Raw genomic sequence first — 23,839 nt, 5'->3', positions numbered from 1 at the left:
CCCCTCCCCACTACGCGTTGAGGATTTTAAAGACGGCGATGAAAGGGCCGAGGTTAAGACGAAGGGGGCGTCCATTGGCCTCTCCACCTCCGCAAGGATGACGGAGTCAGGCGGTCCTCGGACAGCTCGCGACCCGGAAGTCACCGCCGGCACGAGGCCCCCGTTGCCGAGCGCGGGCGCGCGGGGCGGAGCTTGGCGGAGAGGGGGAAGGGGTCGCCGGGGCTGCCGTCGCTCCCGCTCCTCGAGTTGGCGGCTCCCTCGGGGGCTGCTAGGCGGGCGTCGAGTCCGCAGGGCGCGCGGCCGCGGTCGCTGGGTGACACGCTCAGCCGCGGCCAGAGGCGACATGAGCGCCGCGGGGCTGTTGGCTCCGGCTCCGGCCCCGGCTGGAGCACCGCCGGCCCCGGAGTACTACCCCGAGGAGGACGAAGAGCTGGAGAGCGCCGAGGACGACGAGCGCAGCTGCCGCGGCCGCGAGTCGGATGAAGGTGCGTCCTCTGGCTGGCCCGGCCGCCCGGGGCGGGGGTGGGACCGCTGAGGGAGTGAGTGGGCTGCAGGGAGTGGGGCGGGGCGACCGGCGGGGCGACCTCCGGGGCTGGGGGAGGCTGTAGGGGCCGCCGGGAGGAGCGCGGCTCCAGGAAGTCACCCCCACCTGCGCTGGGCCCGGGGCTTCTGCGGGGACGTCGGACCCTAACAGTTATGGGAAGGAGGGACTTGGGGAACTGCTGTCAGAGCTGGAGGTCCCTTGAAGATTATGTCCTCCCCTCAGCCGTCTCTGGTGAGCCCCAGTTCTTTCCTGGTTGGAATGAGAAAGGCTTCCATTGAGTATCTTGAGTACCCCTCTCCTTTGGAGGTCCGGAGAGAATCAGAGTAAAGCCCAGCTTGGCTTCCAGGTGCTTTCCCCGAGCCTCCACCCCGGGGAAATGCTTCAGCCCGCCCTGCTTTGGGCAGCGCAGCTCAGGTTGCTTAAAAGAACGGAACCTGGAATCAGGCAGATCTTCGTCGAAATTTGGCTCACTGAACCCAGCTTTGTGACCTTCGGCAGCTTACTCGCGAGCCTCAGTTTCCCTGACTGTAACGGGGCTTCCTAGCGTAGGTGTGAGGATTAAATGAGATGTGCATAAAGTACTTAGCCTGGTACTCAGTAGACGTTTTCGTAACTCCGGGGAAGCAGGGGCAGGGGGGAGATAGGGATTTGCTTAATGGTGCCCAGGTGTTGTGTTTTCAGTTCCACGTTCTTCCCGTTATCATTACTGCCTCTAATAACACAGCTTTTCAAACTGGGCTTTACAGTTTGGCAAGTGTGAGGAAGACAGTTTTCGAAGGATTGAGGAAGGAGCTACTGGAGAAGGAGAAAGGTGGGGGGAAAAAAAACCATTAAAGGACACTGGAGGGGCGCCTGGGTGGCTGAGTGGGTTACAGACTCTGCCTTCAGCTTAGGTCATGATCTGAGGGTGCTGGGATTGAGCCCCGCATTGGGCTCTCTGCTCAGCCAGGAGCCTGCTTCCCCCCCACCCCTGCCCCCTGCCTCTCTGCCTGCTTGTGATCTCTGTCTGTCAAATAAAATCTTAAAAAAAAAAAACAAAAACAAAAACGGACACTGGAGAAGAAAGGGGAGATAGAGACCAATATATGGGTGTAATATAGGGCTGTGGAGCAAAAGGTTAGACTAGTTGCTGGACTGAGGAATAGGTTTTATTCATCTCAGTTCCCCCACTGCCTAGTACAGTGGCTGGCCTATGATAGGAATTCAGTGAAGGTCTCATGACTGAAAGAGGAGAAAGCTTTGTGAGGATTTGGATCTGCAGCAGCCTTTAAAAAGACAGCGACATGTGCAGATAATAAAGTTGAAGGAACTGTGACGCCTGGGTGGCTCAGTTGGTTAAGCCGCTGCCTTCGGCTCAGGTCATGATCCCAGCATCCTGGGATCGAGTCCCTCATCGGGCTCCTTGCTCAGCAGGGAGCCAGCCTGCTTCTCCCTCTGCCTCTGCTTGCCATTCTGTCTGTGTGCTCGCTCTCTCCCCCCACCCGATAAATAAATAAAAAATCTAAAAAAAAAAAAAAGTTGAAGGAACTAATTGCGTTTGGTTGAACTACATTTGAAGACAGGCCTTAACCAGGGATTTTCAACGTGAGACACTTGTAATTGCTCTTAATGCCCACAAGGGGAGCGGTGAAGCCAAAATAAATTTTTATCCTTGCTCAAGCAGGGCTGTTGAAATTATGTAGACACTCCACTATTTACTTTAAGAACAATGTTTAAAGTGTTTTGAAACACTTTCTGTTTTATCATCTTGTCTCTTTTCTTCTCCCTTTAGTTGTAACTTTGAAAATAATTTCAGTTATTAGAGTTCACTTCATTGGTTTGGGTTCTCCTTTGGATAGATGTGATGTAAAAATCCGTTAAGGGCATAGACCGGAAGAGAATGGACTTACTAGGTCATCTTGGAGCAGTGAGCAAGGCCTGGCTGCCTCTAGTTGTCCTGTCTGACACACCTCTGTTTCCTAGTGGCCAGAGGGGCTTCTGTAGAAGTAGCAGCCTTGACCACGACTGTCTCACGGACCCTGTGCTCTGGTTGCACTTGAGACAAAGACAGCTCTTTGCGTAAGTCTGGCTGTGTCTAAGTTGGAAGTGGCATTTTCTTTCCTAAAGTAACTATGTAATCTTTTTCACTGATGGCTTCCCATGGGCCTGCATTCATTTTACAGAAGTTTAAGCGTCCCTTTGTCAGGTGATACTGTCTTTATGAAATGATTTTAACAAACCTTTCTTCCCTGATTTTACTTAGATACCGAAGATGCTAGTGAAACTGACCTGGCAAAGCATGATGAAGAGGACTACGTAGAAATGAAGGAACAGTGAGTGTGATTCTTATATTTCTTGCTTGGAATACAGAATTGACAAGTAAATCTTGACAGTGACCTTGTGTGTATGGTTTTGGGAGCTTCCAAAGTCCAGTGTATCTGTGCATTTTCCCCCTTTAAATTTGTCATGTGTAATCGGTCTTCCTGGTAAAAGAATCTTTTGAGCATTGGCTAGGAAGAACCTTGAAGGAAATGATTCCAGGGAAATAAGGCCATGTATCAGGAGGGAACTGTTCCCCAGTTCTTCATGTTTTTGTTTAAATGTGAAAACCATTACTCAGGATAAAGGGTGCGTCATAGCTATGTGGTTCTTAGATGGAAATGACCCCTCTGAGAGCTGATGGTGTGCTGGCGCCTAGAGAGCTCAGGGAGAGCTGGACTGGAGAGCAGGGCTCCTGACTCCTGCTCCAGTGCCCTTTCCTCTGGTCACACATCCCGGCCCAAGCCTTCTCTAACTGTGCCTAGAGAAACCAGAACCACTCGTTTTTATTCTAAACACAGATGGAAGACTGTATTAAAATAGATCTCAGAAGTATTTGTTGAATGTATTTTGAGGCTCTTGATTTGACTTTAAGTTCTTTTATCTTTAAACTAGGTGATCCACATTCCTTTTTTTTGTAGGTCCTATTTTGCCAGTGGTTCGTGACCATTGTCTGGATTCTGTTCTCCTTTTTAGGCTCTGGAACCCAAAGGGGGTAATTCAGCTAAATTCCACCAATGCTGCATAAAGAAGGATTACTTTAATAATTCACGTGATTTTTCTCACAGCTTCATTCCTGAAACTGTGCTTGGTCTTCATCTTTATTCCTTCAGGCTTTTTACTGATTTACTTTGAACCATTTCCACATACCTTTCATTTTACCAAATCTGAATTTATTTGCTTGTTTATTTTTTCAGTACAAACTCAGAAGTCAAAGGCATTGTTCGCTGCATTTGGTGTGGTGGAAAATTGAATACACTGGGTTCTAAATACTGACCTATCGTGTGCAGTTTATACATCTGTTTTCTCTGTTCGGCATGTATAAGCATTCTTTTGAGATTTTTTTTTTTTTAATTGAATGTGCCTTTATACAGGATACAGAAAATTTTTTTATTAAAATTGAATGCTTTGTGTGATTCAAGGTGAGTATTGAGAGTACATCAGAATTCTCATTGATCTTTTGATCAGACCACCTGTGTAATTGCCAGATTCTGCCAACTCTTTCCTCAGTCTGTGTAAATAGTTAAGTTGTATTTACAGCCCTTATTGGAGTAGTCAGAAAGCTCTTGTGCCTGTTATTTGTTGGACAGTGTTCGTTCAGGTTGCAAATCTTGTTTTTGTCACTGTAAAATTGGGGGTATTTTCAGGTAGAAGCAAAAATGCTGTTGATTCATTAATGGAATCCACCATATAAACAGACCTTGTTGTGGGGCATCTGGGTGGCTCAGTCACTGGGTGTATACCTTGGCTTAGGTCATGATCCCAGAGTCTTGGGATCGAGCCTCACATTGGGCTCCCTGCTCAGTGGGAAGCCTGCTTCTCCCTCTCCCACTCCCCCTGCTTGTGTTCCCTCTCTCACTGTCTCTCTGTCAAATAAATAAATAAAATCTTAAAAACAAAACAAAACAGGCTTGTCAGAGTGTATAATGGTTTATAATCCATTTGGTGTCGGGTTGCGGGGAGAGAATAACGTGCTAGGCGGTTTTGCTTTGTGTGTGCTGTGTGTTTTCACCCAGCTGGGGCTGCAAATAAATCCTGCATTTTAACTTTTGTTACTGAATAACTATTATTTCTGATCCTAAAAGAGTAGTGCTTTTAAAAAATGACACGAAGGTTTATTAGCTTGGTGCTTACACAGCTATGCTATCTACATAGCAAAACGTGCCAAAGGCATAATCTTACTCCTTTAGAATTTATAATCAAATTGTAGAGTTGGTAGAAGAGCTGCTGTGTTAATGCCTTTGTTACGTTTTCGTGTATGTTATTTATACTTCTAAATCCAGAAGGAAATGGCGTCATGCTTTAGATTTTTCTTTGTATCTTCTTGCCTGTTTATCATTGTCCTTTATTTATTAAAATCTGCGTGTCTTCATTTTTGTAGATTTCAGACTGATTCTCTAAAGGTGCGATAATACAGGAGAGTCTGCAGAACTGGGATATGATTCAAGAACACAGAATCCTTGTCCCTTTCTGATCCCATTAGCTGCTGGTACATTTTAAACCAGCTGGCGGACTTCCATTTTCTCTGTCTCCTAAAGGACGTTAATAACGTTCCGGTAACAGCCTAGGCGGTCCCCGTGTGTAGATTCTTTTGGAATCGAGTATTGAATGCTTCTGTCTCTCAGTGTGGCTTTCGTTATCTCTCTTCACAGGATGTATCAGGATAAACTGGCTTCCCTCAAGAGACAGTTGCAGCAGCTGCAGGAAGGTTGGTATGTCTTCTCACCCTTCGTTTCGTTTCTTTTTTTTCTTTCTTTTTTTTTTTTTTAAAGGTTTTATTATTTGACAGAGAGAGACACACAGCGAGAGAGGGAACACAAGCAGGGGGAGTGGGAGAGGCAGAAGCAGTCTCCCCGCCAAGCAGGGATCCCGATGCGGGGCTCGATCCCAGGACCCTGGCATCATGACCTGAGCTGAAGGCAGCCGTTTAACGACTTAAGCCACACAGGCACCCCGCACCCTTTGTTTCTAAATACACTGAGTATCACAAGCCTTCGAAGTCTGTGTATTTAACGCCCCTGTGGGGAGTGATTTAAAATTTTTGCTCTCTTCTGCTCTCAGGAGAGTGGTGATTTTCAAACATTTTTGGACCCTCACTTAGGGTTTTTTGAAGAGCATGAACTGAAAACCGCTGTGAGCCTAAAGCTAGAGAGAGAGATTGCTAAAGAATACATGAAACTGCACCATTTTTTCCTAAACTAAATGCTGATGAGCTGTGGATTAGCCTTATTGTGTTCCCTGTGGTTTGCTTGGTAAGTTAAAAGTGAACTGTATCTGTATCTGTAGCTGTTTCCAGCTAAAGGCAGTTCAGCATGGGTTTGGGAGCGTTGGCTCTCAGGGCCGTCACGGGCCTGAATCCTTACTGTACTGCTTTCTGGAAATTTGGCCTTGGGTGCATCACTTCTTCCTGCTTAAATTTGTTTTCCAATCTTTGAAATGCACAGAGTGGAAGCCAATGATGTCATTAGTGATGAGAGGTGTCTAGCCCTGTGGGGTGCACTGGGAGCTCAAGGTCAGCTGTGGCCAGCAACGCTTCAGCTTATTTTGGGGGGGCCCCCTCATCAGTGAAGCATCTTTTCCACTAAGTCCTTATATTCCCTGAACTACCCCATCTGACATTGATTTCTGCTGAATAGTGAAAAATGGTTCCCATGAGTTGCATTTATATATCTTTGTTTTATTTTTTATTTATTTATTCTTTCCTTTCCATAATAATGGAAGTATTACCACAGAAAGGAATACATTCTACTCTAGCAAGTCTGTAGGGCATACCTGGCATGGTTGAGTGAGAGATTTTGAAAAAGATACCCTACTAATGAATTATGATCAGGAAACCCTTCCCACATTAATTCTGACTCTCCTAATTCACTGATGTTGGAACAGCAATGACTTGAGTAGACATTGGGTGAAAATCTATACCTGAGCTTTTCAGAATTGTCACTGGCCGTGTGTGGCTATTTAAATTTAATTAAATAAAATTAATAATTCAGTTCCTCAGTGCACTTGCTACATTTCAGATGCATAGTAGCTATGTATGACTGGTGGCTCCCATATTGAACAGTGAAACCTAGGACCTTTTTGCCGTTGCAGAGAAAGTCCTACTGGACGGTGTATCATCTGGGCCTTACTGAGAAAATGAGCTTTTTTCTGAAAAGGGAGGCCCATTGACTCCAGCTGCAGCAGCAGGTGATCAGAATCACTTGAGGAAGCGTGTACCTTTCCACTCCCGTCACTTGCTCTAGCAAGCGTCACTTGCTACAGAGTCTTAATCCACTAGGTGGGGTGATTTCTGCTCAGGGCCTTGGTTGAGAACCAGAGTCTAGTTAGCTCTGTTTGCACGTTCCTTTCCCTGGTTTTATTTACTCTGATGGTATTAAAACAGTTATTGCTGGTGCTAGGCAATTTTAGGAACTGAAATGTAGGGCAGATTGATTTTCAAAGTAACGTTTTATTTTGTAAATCTCAAAATCAGGTACGTTACAGGAATATCAGAAGAGGATGAAAAAACTAGATCAGCAGTACAAAGAGAGGATCCGAAATGCAGGTGAGGCTCTGTCCAGGTGGGAGCACATCATCTTCAGGTGTCCTTTTACTGATCATCTATATAATGTGGCCATAAGAGCTGTTGTCTAAAATGCAAATTCTATATTCTTAGATATGGGGGAGGAGAGAGTTTTGGGGAAGAGAGACTCCAGAGTTTCAGTTGTAGAAAACTGGCTCATCTTTCTTCCAGTGGCCGATGAACGGCCTGTAGTTGAGCTTCCTAGTGGTGGCTCCATACAGAACAGGCTCCCTGGCTCCCCTAGGTAAGTGGTTTCACACATCTTTCTCACGTCTGCGTGGCTGCCCGAGTGGACCATGAGAGGAGCTACATGGGAAAGAATTGTAGCTTGTTTCACTCTTGCTGGAAGGTCGTTTCTTCTGGTATCCTCTGCTCTGGGAGAAAGGGGTGTTCTTGTTTTTCCCCTGGAGTATTACAAGCATTCGGGGGAAGAGTATACTGTAACAGAGCAAATGTATTCATTCAGTAAGAATTTGTTGAGCACCTGCTATATCCAAGCTCTGAGCAGAATGAAATAGTGGAACACATTGTCCTTGACTTTAGGAAATGTGCGATTTCATTGACAGAAGACATCCAAGCGTGGAAAAAGTTAAGGAACTTTCTGAGGTAAATGAAGAATCATGCAAAAAGTAAGATGTGATGACCGTTCGAAGTGCATAAGCATTCCTGGGCTTACAGGGAATGTGTCAAAAGTGTTCGATTTGGAAGCTCCTCGTCAGCCAGCATTTTGAGCGCCAGCATGGTATCTGTCCCTGCAGTGGTGAAAGTGATGTTGGGTTTTCAGATGAGGTCTGGGTGCCATTCCTCGGGCTGCTGTCCTCGTTTTCTGATCTGGTGACTTCCCAGCTTCCCATTGGTGGAACTTTTCCATTCTCTGGGAAGTAGATGTCCCTTGTACACCAACAGGCAGAAGGGGAGCTGAAGGGCATGGGAGGCACTGGGAAAAAGGAAATAATAGTCTCTGTCCACATTCTGGCTGCCCCTGAGGTTACCCCCACTGCGAGCTGAGTTCCTAAGGCACCTCCTTGGGACATCGGTGAAATCCCTTGCCACCTTCCCAGTGTTCCCCTGTAGCAGGGAAAGGTGCACTGTGGAGGGATGAAGGCCCAGGTTTGGTCTCCTCTCTGCACCTTAGATCTTAGGCCTGTAAGGAGGTTTGCTCTTGGAACCTCAGGTTCTCCATCTGTAGAGGGGAGTACACATGCCTCACGGAACTGGCGTAAGAGGCAAGTAAGGAAAGTAAACTGACGTGAGCCGCGGCTAGAACCGCAGCGTATTGAGTGGTTTTCCTTAGTTCTGCTCTCGGTCCTGTTCTTGCAGGTTCTTTCACAAAAATTTTCTGTCCCCTGCCCCCTCACCCCCCAGGAATAAATGCTGAAGAACTCCTAAGTGAGTCCCAGCTTAAGCCTTGAAAGGCACATTCTCACAGAGCTAACCCACTTGTTCCTGTTGCGTTGGTGCCTGGCTGTTGGAACTCAGACCTCTTACTACTCTGAGAGCTGATGGCCATTTTGACTTGGTGCAGGGGTAGTTTCTAAGAATGGCACATAGACAATGCATCAAATTCATTTGTGCATCTAAAGCACTCGTGGACTGAGTGAGCGTGTTGGGCTAGGTGTGCCCTGGCTCAAGTGCTCAGCCATTCCCAGGGCCAGAGTGATCAGGGCTTCTGGGTGATAAAATACTTGTCCCTTTCCTCAGTTAAATTTATTTTTCTCTTTCTGTTTTCTTTTTCTTTTCTTTTTTTTTTTAAAGTAGGTTCCACACCTAGCATAGGGCTTAAACTCAAAACCCTCAGATTGAGAGTCCTGTACTCCACTGACTGAGCCAGCCACACACCGCTCCTTAGTTAAATTTATTTTTTTAAAAGATTTTATTTATTTATTTGACAGAGATCACAAGCAGGCAGAGAGGCAGGCAGAGAGAGAGAAGGAAGCAGGCTCCCCGCTGAGCAGAGAGCCCCATGTGGGGCCTGATTCCAGGGCCCCTGGATCATGACCTGAGCCGAAGGCAGAGGCTTAAACCCACTTAGCCACCCAGGTGCCCCTAGATTTCTTATTCAGCATCTGTTCATTGAGATCTGAATTCTTAATCTGGAGTCCTGAAACTCAAAACTTCTATGAAATTACCTGTGGCTGTGCGTAGATGCTGTTTCGGGGGAAAGAGATCCATAGGCTTTATCACATTTGTGAAGGAGACCATGGTAAAATGTAATCCATGCCTCCTGGAGTTGTGGGTTCCCCAGCAATCTTTGTGATGTAGGCAACAGCTCGACCACCACCCAGAAAAGTTGAGATGTCGTGGATCTATTTTGTTCAAAGGACTGGCTCTAGAGAGGCTTACAATCTAGTGGTGGGGGGAGCTGCTGCTTAAACAGCCGCTAGTTGCCTGCATAAAGCGGGTGATGAAGCCGGTGACCAGTCTCTGGTGGTTGCTTGGACGTGTCCGAGGGGCGGTTGGCAAGTGAAGGGTCCTCAGGAAAGGCTCTATTAACTCTGAAGCTTGGAATTGCACTCAGACCCAGTCGGTGTTGTTGTGAAGATGAGGCCAGACGAGGGGGCTTGGTGGCCTGTGAAGAATGCCCCCGGGGGGCTCAGAACCTCTGCGCTCTGAGCTCTCTGGGCCTGTCCCTCCTTGCCACACAGAGGCCTTCACACATGCTTTAAAAACATCAGTGTTGACTCTGCTTCTGGAGTAATTGCGTTGCTCCTTCCTGACCCATCCTACCCTGTGGGTACTGAGTGAAAGAAGGGGGATAACTTTCAGTGTTATTTTGCTGGGGTACTTTGGTTCCCGCTGCTTGCTTTTGACCTTGGGCAGAACTGCCAGAAGTGATCCTGTTCGGGGCCAGATTTTAACTAGTCAGGAGTGTTTCTTCCATCCTTCCCCTTCATGTATATCAGCACTTTACTGATGGAAACATTTTGCTCTGCGTTACCGTGCTCTTAGAAAGCAGTTAGTGCCTCTAAATGAATCCTACCATCACTGTCTAGAAAGGTGACACGGCCTAGCGAGTCTAATTGCACGTTTTATCTCTTTCAGAGCTCTTCCTCCAGCTGGAAGTAAGTACCTTGGATCTTCTGGGTTGCAGGCCCTCTGTGAGACTGGAATCTTGCTTTCCCAATCCAGAGAACCTTTCCTTCTGTCACCAAATGGACAGTTAAGCCCCCAGCTGCAAGCCTTCGTCACTGTTCTGTTTGACTAAAGGACATATTGGGTCTCAATTTGGAAATTCCCATCTATTCATTTGTAGGTTGAACAGCCTCTGCTTGTCACAGGACACTAGGGGATGCTCGCCTCTCACTGCTTTCTTGTTGACTTTTATCTCATGTTAAAGCTGTCCAGGAGTATGTCTGAATTATAATGGTCTAATAATTTTTTATATTGGTCCTTGACGCAGCCCAGCCTCTGAATTGGCTCAGTGGTTCAGGTTTTACAGCTGAAGCTGTCTGGGTCAGTAGGAAAGACGGATTTAACATTTTTGCTTTCCTTCAGCAGACATCTAAGTGTTGGTTCTTTGTGAAGCATAGTGTGGTGGTGCAGAGATGGGGGCCTGGATCTTGGATGATGATCTCTTCCTGGGGTGGCTAGTGTGTAGGTGTGGGGAGGTCCCAACTTTATCAGAGCCACACAGGAGTGTGAGAATGTCATGCTTTAGCAGAGCACGTTATCAGACACCATTTTACTCCGAAGTCAGTGCAGCACGCATTGTCACAGCCCGCAGGATTATGGGATCCCCAGCTGTGGCCCACCATAAGTGGCCTTGTTCTTCACTTAATACGATGGTGAGATTTGAAAAACTAATGCCTTTTTTATTTGGTATTTCAGTGTTTCAGTGTTTGAGTACTTGAGGGTTCAGGGTTACCTAATAGATGATCTTCTATTCTAGTTGATCTTCATCTTGGCATAAATACCAACAAATATAATAACTTGGACCACCTTGATTCAGTATTTTATAATTGCAGTTAATTTTGAATGTAGGTATTACAACCGGAATATACTGTTTTCCTCCGAAATTGTGGCTTTAAAAGAGTTTGTCTTTGAGAATCTTAAGTTCTATTAACATAGAAGCCATGCAGTGTAAGAGGTGGGAGAGAGGAAATACTGAGTAGCAAGGGGGGGTACGCTCGTAAAGACAAGCAGAAGTCGTATGGTTCAGTTTTACGTATTCTCGGGGAAACTCGTTCCCAGACGTGTCACTACTGCCAGTGCACGTGTGAGGGCCGCTCTCCCACCTTTCTCGTAAAGGTGTTTCTGGGCTCTCGAGTGCAGAGTCATGCTTGGAGTCGGAGCTCTGGTTGCAAGGGCCCCACGGAGCCCTAGCCTGTGTTTCTCTTTCGCTCAGACTGAACAGGTGGAGAGAAACTACATTAAAGAAAAGAAGGCAGCGGTGAAAGAATTTGAAGACAAGAAGGTAGAGCTGAAGGAGAACCTGATTGCTGAGCTGGAGGAGAAGAAGAAAATGATCGAAAACGAAAAGCTGACTATGGAGCTGACGGGAGGTATGAAAGCACCCCAGGGAGGGATCCCGGGAGCCCTGGGTGGGGCCCGGAGGGGTGCTGCGGTCCTGCCTGTGTTCCTTCTCCAGAGTGAGCTGGAGGGAGGGTGGGCTTTGACCCGACGGCTCAGAGTTCTAGCTCCATGTGGTACTGGCTGTGTGACTTCAGTCAAGCTACTGAATGTCTCTGAGCCTACTTCCCCCTCTACAAAATGGGGCTGATCAGACCTTGTCTCACAGGATTGTGGTCAGAAATGTGAGTGCCTAGCACAGTGCCCTGTGCGGAACAGGTGTTCAGTGAATGGTAGACCTTTAGTCATGGCTGCCACTGCTGGCTTACGCTTTATTCAAATTCCTGGGTTATCTGGCATTCGTGGATGACTTACCCGAGTCCCTCTGGGGTGGTAGGAATCTCTCTGCTTTGTGTTTTTCAGTCTGCCTTAATTACAGAGAAGGCATTGTCTTCCTTTGACCTAGATGTGAGAACAGAGGCGTTAGACTGTATCATCTGTGCTCTTAGATCCCTTCCCTCGGTGTTACTGTGAACATTTCAGACAGAGTTGGTACAGATTTGGCAGGAGTAAGCTAAACTGAACTAGTTTCCTGTAAAGGTAGTAAAGTTACATTAGACTCTGTGCCAGTCCTCCCTTGCCTTCTAGTTTTTAGTAATCCGCATACGGGAACTCAGCAGGATGTAGGCAAGTTTAAGGGAGAAACAATATGGGCTGTTCTGTTGCCATATGTAGACTGATGAATCCTAGAAGGGTGCAGGGCAGGAAGTGGCTTGAACTATGTATTTTGGAACTTGGCAGAATTTCTGTCAGTGACTACCGCAAGACAAGCCAGCGGGGAGTTGGTCCCCCGGCTGCGTGAGCGCGCGCCTTCTGCACACCCTCACGTTTCACTCCTACCGTGCGCAGAAGGTGCTGCAGCTCTGGCGTGTCTCGTTTTTGCAGACGTCCGTAAGAGACGCGTTGTTTTCAGATTAAGTTCTTGGGGGCGGACTTAAAAAGTAAGAGTTGAGAAGTAGTATTTCCTCTTCTGTATTTCTGGTGCTATGACCCAACACGGCCCTTCGATTGACATAAACGTCTGGCCCCAACCCCCATGATGTACCTGTGAGAATGCGGTGTGTCTGAAACGGGTGGGGGGGTCTGATTCTTGAAGAATCTCTCTTCTGGAATCTCTCTCCTTGAAAGACTTGGCAGAAGGAATTAATTCCTTGAAGGCCTCTGCTTAGAAATTTTTTTTTTTTTTTTTTTTTTTTTGGTGAGAGCGGATGTTAAAATAGCATCTCCAGACAGCACTGTCTTGTTCTTGTGGCCACGCTTTGTTGATGAGCCCGCTAGCACGGTGCTGCCTTGTGTGGTACCAGTCTGCCTGCCTGTTTTCTGACTTGGACACCATTTTGTTTGACGATGGCTGTTTCTGGCGTTGATGCCTCATCGCTCTCTGCTGGAGCCACCAGATGTTCAGGAGTCTTCATTAGGCAAGTGGGAAATAGTGTCGGTTTATAGCTGCTCCCTTTCCATCTGCAGGGAAAGATACCATCACCTTACCTGTGATTTGGCATCCCGCTTATTGACAAGCGATCGACGTCGTTTGGCCAGGCCGTTTTGCAGCCAGAATCTTAACTGGGACAGGAGGCCTCCCCAGTGACTGGAGGCTGAGCCTGCCAGGTTAGAAAAGACAAATAAATGCAGGGAAGTCATTTGTGATGCAGTGAAGTAGATTACACAAGTGCTTAAAGCTAGCCATGGGCATTAAAGGTACCGATGTCCTTCCTCAAGCCATTTGGTACCCTTGGTATGGAAAGCTGTGCCAAGGTAATGATAGAGTGTCGGAAGAAAAGGCAGTGGAGCTAGAAGGATAATTAGCGTTTCCACAGATGGTGCTGCTATGGTGCTGGATTAAAGGCCTGATTTCATTTCTCTCCTTGACTGACTTATTTCACCTTTGTGGATTGATGCCCAGTATCAGCGTTGCCTGGCTCTGCCCGGAAAAGATATTTCTTAAAGTTTCCTCTTCTGGTTCCACGTGAAGATCTCTTGAAAAACAACGTTGATTTAGAGTCTGATGGGACGCTTAGACCAAATAACCCATTGGGAATGGGGGGATCAAGTGATCTGCTTTGTGTGAAGGGCCCTGAAAGCATTCGCAGACTCTGCGGGAGTTAGCGGAAGGTTCTCTCCACTGCCCACACTGCTTGAGAAGAACTCAGGACAGCGGGGTGTGCAGGTGGAAAGGCGTCCTGTCAGCAGGGAGACCGGGGTGGATTCTCGATCAGTGCTCCCCCACCTTGGGGGTGTGCGTGAGTCAGCTGGGGGTCTCGATGACGTGCGGCTGCTGCTTCAGCGGGTCCGGGGTGAAGCCTTCGATCTCGCATTTCTAACCGCCGGCCATGGGCTGCTGATGCTGTCCCCTGGACCACACTGAGTAGTGAGGGTATAGGTGGAGTCTCCTGAGTGTGAGTTTTCTCTGCAGTTGAGGCCAAGGTGGTAAGTAACCCAGTTAATCAGTGTGAACTTAACAAGCTTTCAAGTGTAGGGAGCTTTATCATTCTTTTTCCATTTGTCCTCTTCTGTCTTGAGGATAGCTCTCTTTTCTGCTTTGTCTCAACAGCCCGCCAACCACTACTTCATTTTCTTTTGTAAATTTTTGCCTCTCTGGGGCATCTTCCAACCCTCAGGCCCCTGTGGCAGCTACTCAAGACCTCATCAAGCCTTGAGTTTCCCTTAGAAGATAAATGGATTCATACCTAGAGCCACGAGTACTTATAATATTAAAATCAAAATTATGATACCAAAATGTAACGTTAAAGGACTGCTTCCTGTGTACGTCTCTCGAGCCAGGTATTACATAAAAGTATGAGAACTGCCTTGGTAGGCTGATAGATGTGGACGGATCCTGGCCCTGTCATGAACTTGGTTCTGTGGTGGGGTTTTCTTATTTAGGAAGGAGACAGTAGAATCTGCTTTGGAGGTTTGGTGCAAAGATGGGGTGAGACAGTGCCTGTAAGGTGCTTCAAAAAGCGGCTGGCACATAGAGTAAGCACTGGGAAGTTGTAAGGTCCTTTGACTTTACTTGGCCAAGCGGCCTCAGAGGAACGGAAGCATCTGTTGAAAGTGTCCCAGTGTGGTAGTGTGTAAGCCAGAACTGGTCTTCCCCACCACATGATATGGACTTTCTGCCACGGAAATACAGTGGATTCGTGTGCTGCTGAGTGATTCATAAAATGAGGCTAGTAGGTGTGTCCTGTGTCCTCAGGGAGCTTGTATTCTCCTAGTTACAAGACTGACACAGCTTCTTCCTCTTGCCCAGTGTAAGGCGGTGTCCACAGAACATGCTCCTAAATGAAAGTGAAGATTTCTTAGGTTTGTTTCTACTGATCGTTAAACCTGATGGAGGGCTCTGTGATTGTTCTGATGCGGGCGTGGTTTCCCACAATGAGGAACAGATGACAGTGAGTAGGAACCTTGGAAGTCCAGGCAAGGAGAAAAGTCCCCATGAAATATCTGGCTGGGGAGAGTGGAAGAGGTGATCTGGACTTTGGGTGGAGCCGGCTTGTCCCCAAGACGGCTTTGCTGGTGCTGCCATTGCAGAATCCAGGTGTTTTCAGAGGAAGTTCACTGTCTTGACACCATCCTTATTCTCCGAAGAGCTTTGTCCCGAGGGAGATGGAGCCCTTCGATCCTACCCTGGTTGGTCACTGAAGACCTGACCTTGATTCTTCTCTTACCTCTCCCCACCCATCTCCTACCAGTACCCACAGCGCCATTCCTGATGTGGATGAGCCCCTCCCAACCCCTTAGGGAGGGGCCTGGGCTTTGCTCTGGGCCACTGGGCTCCCATGTTGCCTTGCTTCTGGTTTGGGGGCAATTGCCAATCTGCTATAGTGGTTACGCTGTAGTGGCTTTTTTTTTCTTTTTTTTTTAAATAATTAGCACAAACCAGCTTTGCAAGGGGTGGGGAGAAGCAGAAGGAGGGAAATGCAAGCAGACTCCCTGCTGAGTGCGGAGCGCCGCTCGGGACTCTGATCTCAGGACCCTGATCTCAGGACCCTGAAATAGGACCTGAGCTGAAGCCAGGAGTAGGAAGCTCAACTGACTCAGTCACCCAGGTGCCCCAGCATTCTTAAGGATGCTCCTTTGAATCACTGTAGCTGATATTTTTTCAGTGGCTAAACAAGTATTTGGTTTTAGTAGTTAAAGTATGTTCTTGTGAAGCTTTTACTGCATTTATGTGCCGTAGGCACATAAGCTGTTGGAGTGAATGACTAGGTCCAGAGACGTGTGGAACCCAAGGCCCCAGGGAAGTGCTAATTGTATGGTAATTGCAGGTAATTAATGTTATCGGGAATATATCTCCATAGGGACATGGCTCTGCCCAACACTGACGCGCAGCCGGCGTCCCATTTCTTAGCCAGCATGCCTGGTGCTACCTGGAGGGTGCCTGTGTCTGTCCGGTGGCCATTCCGGCCGGCCTTGCCGGTGAGCAGAGTAGGAAGGATTTGCCCTATTGTCACGTGGACAAGCTGGATGGGAGAGGAGAACTCATGCAGTGCTCTGTCTCCTCTCTGCCTCCCGCCTCTGGTGTGTTGGGTGCGCAGTTGGGTCACTGTTGACGTTTAGTTGGACCCATAAAAGGTCTTGGGTTTTCTGAGAGGCTTTCTGACGTAAGTCAGAGTTGTGTTGGGCTCGTCTGCGAGGCCAGCTGACTTCCCGCTCAAGTGCCTTCTCCAGGGCTGCCGTGCTCCAAGGTCTGGGTTTTACTCTCGGAAGTTTGATTTTTGTGGTGGATCCAGATTGAGCCCACTGAGACTCTCGCTGGCCAAACTCCAGGGACCTGGATATTATAGACTCAGAAGGCCAGCCTCTTGCTTCTTGTGAGAATTGGAACTTCTGGGTGGGTTCAGACCCAGGTAGTCCGATATACTTTCCCCTCTGTGAAAAATGTATTCGCAGGAGGTTGGAGCAAAGTGAGTGGAGTAGGTAATCTGTGTAGTTTGGTGCTGTGATACTTACATGGCGGTCTTCCCTACAAGTCGCATCTTCCATGTGGACCATGGCCAGGCCTGCTCCCCACTCTCCTGGATGGTGGTGGGGATAGGCCAGTACATTTCAGAGGTGTTTTTCAGAGCACCTTCCTTCTGCTGAAGTTGTCTTTTGGATGAAAATCGATTAGGTTATTGTGGTGACTAGGCTAGTAAAATGGATCAATTTTCACTCTTTCCTAAAAGAATTCGATTATGTATTCTGATCCATGAGGGATGCAGCTACGATTTTCTGAGCTTATTGGCCATGATAAGATTGTGTTACTCCACATTCTCTCAGCCGTGCCTTTACTTGGCTTACTTCCATCAAGTATTGCCCACCTTCCCCACCCCCCAGACTTGGCTGCCCAGAGGGCAGGGCACACTGGGCCATTGTCTTCGGTGAATAGAACATTCCATGATGTCCACGTGCTAGGTGCTCTTTCTCTAGTGGTCTTTGTGTTTGGTGAGCTCCTTTCATACCTTTTTTTCTGAATTAGGCATGAATGTTGCAGAGCCTCACAGCTGATGTCACTTGTCCTCAAGTATGTAACTTCATTCAGCTGTTTGCCCCTTGGCTTTTTAAAGAGATTTTTGTATAGTGTTTTCTTGGCTGCAGACGTGATAAAACTAGCATTGATTGAACTCTTGCTATGCCAGGCATCGTGTTTAGGGCTTTACTGGTATCAGCTCCCGTAACTCTCCCAACATCCTGTGGGGGAAGCATTACTGATAATTCTGTTTTATGAAGAAAGTTGAGGCAAGTGTTTACATGGCCTGCCTTAGGTCACGTGGCTGCAGCAGGCAGTCTTGACTACTGCCTGTAAGTTAGTGGAGAATTGTGCCAGCTTGGCTGAGGGTGAGAGATTGCTGGTAGAGGGGACGACTGTCTCCTCACTTTTTCTCAGGGGTGAGTGTGTTTGTCCTACTTCCTCATGCCCCCACTCCCCCACATACCTTTTTTTTTTTCCTTAAAGATTTTATTTATTTATTTGACAGACAGAGATCACAAATAGGCAGAGAGGCAGGCAGAGAGGAGGAAGCAGGCTCCCCACTGAGCAGAGAGCCCGATGTGGGGCTGGATCCCAGGACCCTGGGATGATGACCTGAGCTGAAGGCAGAGGCTTAACCCACTGAGCCTCCCAGGCACCCCACCCCTGTATACCTTTACAAATACTCATCAGGTCCGTGGTTCTCATCACTTATCTTCCACGTATAGGGGGTAAAAAAAATCATCATTGTTACCCATTTCCCTTTATAAGAGCAACACACAGAAGTATTTTTTGGCTTCGTACATGTGATTATTATATATTCACAGATTGTGCATCTTGCTGTGGTGGAAGGGCTACACTTGAATTCCATAAGGTTGTCCTGTCTGCTGTGCTGATAGTATGCACGGTCATGAATGAATGATACTGTCAGGCTTGATGTCTCTAGTCGTTCTGCAGGAAATTCCGTAGAGCCCGTACTGTGTGCCTGAACTATTGCGAGGTGCTGGGGTGGAATTCAGGAATCTCCGGGGAAAATGTCCCATACAGTGTGGGGTTTGCTAGCAAGAGCTTTGTACAGAGGTTTGCACTGGTTGCTTGGAAGATGGTTTGATTCTGGAAGCCATCATGGGACAGGGAGCATTGAGCTGGCTCTCAAGGGATGTTGTGTAGGAGTATCCTGGGCAGAAGAGAGGGGGCCAGGCAGAGGTGACGGTGTGTAAAGGCTTAAGGGCATACATAGTAAGGCAGGAGACCTTGGGTGAGAGACTTGGCCTATTTTCTGTAGAGCATGGTGAGCCATGAAAGTATTGAATAAGAAGGGGGATATGTAGAATGATCTGGTTTGTGTCTTAGGGAGATTGTTCTGTGGGAGATGAGAATAGGATGAGGGGATGGAGTTGAGAGGTGGTTTAGCAGCAGAACTGTGCATGATCTGGCGACTGTGATGTTTCGGGGAAAGAAGATAAGTCACAATGACAGATTCTGTTCTGGCTGGGGAAGATAGACAGATGAGATGCCCCCGAGGCACGGGAGAGGAGGCAGCCCTGGGAGGTGAGACACGAAGTGAGGACACTTGGGTCATTCAGAATGGATGGTGTCAGTGGGCACAGGTTGCCATTCAGAAGGTTGGGGCAGCTGGCATCGGTGATAGAGGCTTACTGGGACACAGGCTGAAACCTGACTGGACTCCAGTGGGCACCAGCGGAAAGGAGCCTAAGGGAGCAGATCAGGAGACGAGAGCCCTGTGCAGTGGTGGCTGGGGAGGAGAGATTTTAAGGCAAAGAGAGTCAGCAACAGTGCAGACTGCAGAGAGAAGTCAAGAAGAACGAAAGAGACTTTATTATGAGCCTTCATTAGATCATTCTTGACAGTCAAGTAGCTACGAAAGGTTATAAAACAAAACAAGAGTCCAAGTTTGTAAATGAACACATCCTATAAAGATGTTGGCACCGAGGCCAGTGGCCTCTCGGTCTTCTGCACGAGTGTGCTTCAGTTTTCCCTCCCTCCGTGAGAACAGCAGGGATGAGTTGACCTGGATGATCCAAAGGTTCCTTCGGATCCCAAGAGCCTACCACTCTGTGGCTTCTGAATTTGAGGGAAGAGGAGGAAGGTCCTGGTTTACAGGGTGCTGGAGAGATGCTTCCACAGTTAGCCTGCACTGCTGTGCAGCGTTTCTGAGCGGGGCGAGCACTTAGGCCAGCCAGTCCGAGTCTTCTAAACACAACCCCCAGCCCGAACATCTGATGTGGGTGTCTGCCTTAGGCCCCGTGTAAACCAAATGTTCCCATTAAAGCAGTTCTGATTGGGTGGCTGTGGGGCAGCTTTTCTTACAGTGCAGCGATTCTTACTTCAAGTGGGAGTTGGATAGATTTACCCATTCAATTCTTGCCACAGATTCTATGGAAGTGAAACCCATCATGACCAGAAAGTTGCGGAGGCGACCAAATGATCCTGTCCCCATCCCAGACAAGAGGAGAAAACCCGCTCCTGATATCCATTTGCATAGTTGGTTTTTTTCTTAAGACTATTGAATCCTTTGCTTGTCCATTTGCTAGAATATACGTGGCCATTGTCCTATGGAAATTGTGTGTGATTGGCAGGCATGTGTATTTATCCCTGAGCTAAGGAATAGCCAATTTTTTGAAAAAGATTTATTTATTTGAGAGAGAGAGGGAGAGCGCTTGCAAACATGAGCACAAGCAGGAGGAGCAGTGGGCCAGGGAGAGAGAATCCCAAGCAGGCTCCCTGCTAAGAATAGAGCCCAGTGTGGGGCTCAGTCCCGCGACTCTTAAGATCAGACCAGAGCCCAAAAGAGTTGGCCGCTTAACTGATTGAGCCATCCAGGCGCCCCGGGAATGGCCATTTTATCATGGATCCTCGATCGCCACTGCTTCTAATGGGCTAATGGGCGGCGTTTGTAGAGAGCAGTTATTTGGAAGGACACTTTTCTGGAAGTTCATCCTGGTTTTAACATTTGGAGATTTAAGGCGACCTCAGATTTCACATGCCTTTATTTTTCATATAGAACCAGGCCAGTAACACCTGCCTTTTGTACCTCCATTACTTATATCCCGAAGACAGTGGAGCACAAGTTGTTAAATTAAAGCAAAGAGATTTCAGTCACATAAAAAAGCCCTTTAATCGTAACAACGAGAGGGGGAAGCAGGGCACACATCACAAAATTCTTTTTCTGTTCTCTTGAGGAGAGAATAAGTAGCATTTATACAAAATGATTCAGTTGTCTTCTCCCAAGAGAGGGTTTAACTTCAGGTTCCTTTGTCTTCACAACTGAGGGTTTAAGTTATGTGGGAAGAATAAGCCCACATCTGTGTGTGTGTGTGTGTGTGTGTGTGTGCATACACACACGTGTGCAAGGCTTCTGGTCTTTGGAACAAGAGCACTTCATAAATTGAGGAGGAAGGTCTCCTTGTACTGTGTCCTATGCTCTCATTCTGGGACTTACTAAATGACTTAGAGATGTTTGAAAGAAATTTGTGAGTTCTTTTATGTACCTGGGCACCACGACATTCAGTAGAATCAGCAGCTCCCGAGAGGCAAACTGCTATAGAAACAGCATCCGACAGAATCACACTGTAAATCCTAAAGTCCTGGTACCATTTTGTTGATTTCTGCTTGCTTAGAAACCATGCTTCTCAGACACGTTCCTTTAACTCTCAGCACCCCAGCTAAACTATTTGTTAACAGACGAACAGATCATGGAGGATCTGAGAACGTTAAATAAGGTACAGTTTGATTTTTTTTTTTTTTAATTTATTTGAAAGCTTAGGCTTGTGTCCTTCACGTGTTACTTGTTAAATCGTTTTGATACCTTTGACACTTTGTGTTGCATCTGAAATGATCTGCACTAAGATTTCTTGTTGTTCTTCCTACAGCTTAAGTCACCTAAGAGACCAGGTAAGTGCATAGTGTTGCTGGCATTTTTTAAATCATGTTGTGGGAAAAGCATGTTTATACCTGACAGGGGGTTGTTGCAATTTTCAAAAATAAAAATTCTCATCATTTGTCTAAGAGTAGTCATCATGAAAACTGAAGGGAACCTTAGGTGCCCCCTCCCCTGATTTTTTTTTTTTTTTAAGCCCTGCTATATTAAAGTTATTTTTACTTTTTCCTTCATTTCTTGTAAAAGAGACATTTGATTGATAGGCTGGTAAAGGTTTTCTTCTGTGTAGGCATCAGGCATAAGATTTAAGCACACCTCCATTTCTGGAAATGAAACCAGAAGGATTTTTCAGTATTCCTTGTGGAGTGCTGGGCGCCCCTGTTCCTGTGGCACTTCGTGGCCTGGTTCTGGTGAGGGACTCATAGTCCCAGCTTACAGAAGAGGAGAGCCCAGGTTCACAGTGGTTCCTTCCAGAGTGGCACTTGAGAGTCAGTGCTAAGCTGCAAAACAGAATTCTGGATGGGCAAGGCATTGTTATGTTTTAAGCACCAGGATTACTTACATGTCTTTTTACTCACCAAGCGTTGTGGAAGGAAACAGGATCCTTTTTTCTCTGAACGATTTCCTTCTGAGAGCCACCGTGGTCCTCAGAGAGGTCCCGTGTTTCTGAAGGCATGATGTGGGGGTTGGGGAGGTGGTATTACAGAAGTTGTGTGAATTGAGATCCTTTGGACCTACTGTACTTATTAGCACTATATTAACTTGACTCTGTACATACATGATAGTCTGTTTTACCTCGTAATAAACAGTTTTAGAAATGACTTCGGATTAATAATTTTAAGGAGATTGTCCTAATTCCTGCCCTTCTGGGCTTCCAGTGGTCACGTGGGCAAATCACTTAGCCTGCCGGCATCCCCGGTTTCTCCTCTGTTCAGTGAGGTTAAGCTTTGCCTTGTTTACCTTACGGGGTTGGGTTGAGCAGCAAGTTAGGTGTAATATACAAGAATTTTGTGGAGTTCTCATCTTTACAACCCCTAAGGACTTAATGATCATGATTATTACCCCTTTTTGATAGCATTTCAATTAAAGCATGTTAGTTGTTGGGTCCACATGATTGTTACACGTTTAATCATTGACATATTTTTGGTACCTCCAGCATCCCCGTCCTCTCCTGAACACTTACCTGCCACACCGGCAGAGTCTCCAGCCCAGAGATTCGAAGCTCGAATAGAAGATGGGAAACTGTACTATGATAAAAGATGGTATGTTATGGAAAAACACAGATTATTTGTTAAGAGTCTCAAAAGAACCCCTTGGGAAGAGCACTAGGGTTCTGTCTCATTGTTCCTGAGCATGGCTGCTGCTTAGCTTACATAGTACTAAAGTGGAATAACATTTCAAAGTGAGTTAGGACAGGGGAGCCTGGCTAGCTCAGTCAGGGGAGCATGTGACTGTTGCTTTCAAGGTCAGGAGTTCAAGCCTCATGTTGGGCATAGAGCTTGCGTTTAAAAAAAAACAAACAAAAAACAGGGCACCTGGGTGGCTCGGTTGGTTAAGCGGGGCTGCCTTCGGCTCAGGGCATGATCCCACGGTCCTGGGATCAAGCCCCGCATCAGGCTCCTTGCTCGGCAGGGAGCCTGCTTCTCCCTCTGCCTCTGCCTGCTGCTCTGTCTACTTGTGCTCTCTCTCCATCTCTCTAATAAGTAATGTCTTTTAAAAAAACAAAAATGAAAAAAAAAATGCATCAGGAATTATTTGATCGATACTACTCATTCAGTCTCTGAAGGCAGTGTTTCCTGAGCACATGTTTTGATGGGAGCCCTCCTCTCTCCGTGCCGTTGGTATAATACTAGAATTTGCAGGCTTCTCTCTTTGGTGCTGCCCCTGTAGACTGAGGCCAGGGCTTATGTCCCTCTCTATCGTAACTCTGCCTTTGCACACTAAAATTAATAGGTGTTCTGTAGAAAAAAACATTTTGTGGTCAGATGAGTCTGGGGGAGGACCATGCTAGTTAAAGAGTTTCTTTGCTGTAGCTGCTCTTTGGGTTCTCTGATAGGCTCATGTGTGCTCTGTATTTCTGTGATGTTGTCAGGTATTACTTATTTGACCCGGGATACCCTTTGTGGTGCTTCATCCTGCTATATGAGCATTCCAGGAAACGTACTTGGGGAAATTGAATCTTAAAACCTTACTAGTTTATATAAAAGACAGGTTTTTTTTTTTTAACTGTTTTTTGTAAAATTTTAATTCTTAGTTGCATGCGACTATATAGGTATGTTATATTAGGTTTTTAATATGCCGGAAATATTTGAGAATAAAAACACTTTAAAATCTTCAGACCACCAGCGTTTCCATTGGGAAGGAAATGGTCAAGCAATGTTAGACTTAGAAACTCATTTACTTACTCATTCAGCAAACATTACTATCTGCTCTGTAGCCCCAGATTCTGCTAGGTGTTAAGCCACATGTCTTACCTCCTTGTCACAGCTCCTTTATTTCTGACATACTCTTTTATTCATTGTCCCTCTGCAATTTAAGTCATGGTGGACACATTTGCATTTTGGATTTCCGCTTGTTTGTATGGCACATGTTTATCTGGGGTTACTGTGTGCTCTCTATAATTATCATTTATGATCACTATCATTTTTAATGATCTTTTGAGTTTCAATATGTTAACCCAAAGTTCCAGAATTAGAGTAATGGTTATTTTGAATTGTTTGAGCTTTGTTAAAAAAGAAAAACACCAAGATTTGTTAGTTTATTACCTTAAAATATTACCCTTCCGAAGTTGGT

The 23,839-nt window shown here is 46.6% G+C and overlaps 1 protein-coding gene across 12 annotated transcripts in view; it reads left to right on the top strand.

Annotated features, from left to right (window-relative positions):
• The first annotated feature begins 142 nt into the window (after positions 1 to 142).
• The window catches only part of SUDS3 (SDS3 homolog, SIN3A corepressor complex component), a 205,847-nt gene continuing 182,150 nt past the window's right edge, over positions 143 to 23,839 (top strand). For 6 of the 12 annotated variants that reach the window (XM_032309232.1, XM_032309230.1, XM_032309227.1 and 3 more), the window contains exons 1-10: positions 145 to 485; positions 2,787 to 2,856; positions 5,215 to 5,270; positions 7,035 to 7,106; positions 10,167 to 10,186; positions 11,470 to 11,626; positions 19,540 to 19,635; positions 20,827 to 20,888; positions 21,039 to 21,060; positions 22,203 to 22,308. In XM_032309232.1, coding sequence (XP_032165123.1) covers positions 344 to 485; positions 2,787 to 2,856; positions 5,215 to 5,270; positions 7,035 to 7,106; positions 10,167 to 10,186; positions 11,470 to 11,626; positions 19,540 to 19,635; positions 20,827 to 20,888; positions 21,039 to 21,060; positions 22,203 to 22,308 — 803 coding nt within the window. In that variant the 5' untranslated portion in view covers positions 145 to 343. Of the gene's footprint in view, positions 486 to 2,786; positions 2,857 to 5,214; positions 5,271 to 7,034; positions 7,107 to 10,166; positions 10,187 to 11,469; positions 11,627 to 19,539; positions 19,636 to 20,826; positions 20,889 to 21,038; positions 21,061 to 22,202; positions 22,309 to 23,839 lie in introns of all 12 variants that reach the window. The other 6 variants (XM_032309237.1, XM_032309233.1, XM_032309235.1 and 3 more) reach the window with 3 other exon arrangements.

This window comes from Mustela erminea, chromosome 13 (assembly GCF_009829155.1).
Source record: "Mustela erminea isolate mMusErm1 chromosome 13, mMusErm1.Pri, whole genome shotgun sequence".
Taxonomy (NCBI): domain Eukaryota; kingdom Metazoa; phylum Chordata; class Mammalia; order Carnivora; family Mustelidae; genus Mustela; species Mustela erminea.
Note: the sequence above shows the minus strand (reverse complement) of the source record. Positions and strands in the feature narration are given on the sequence as shown.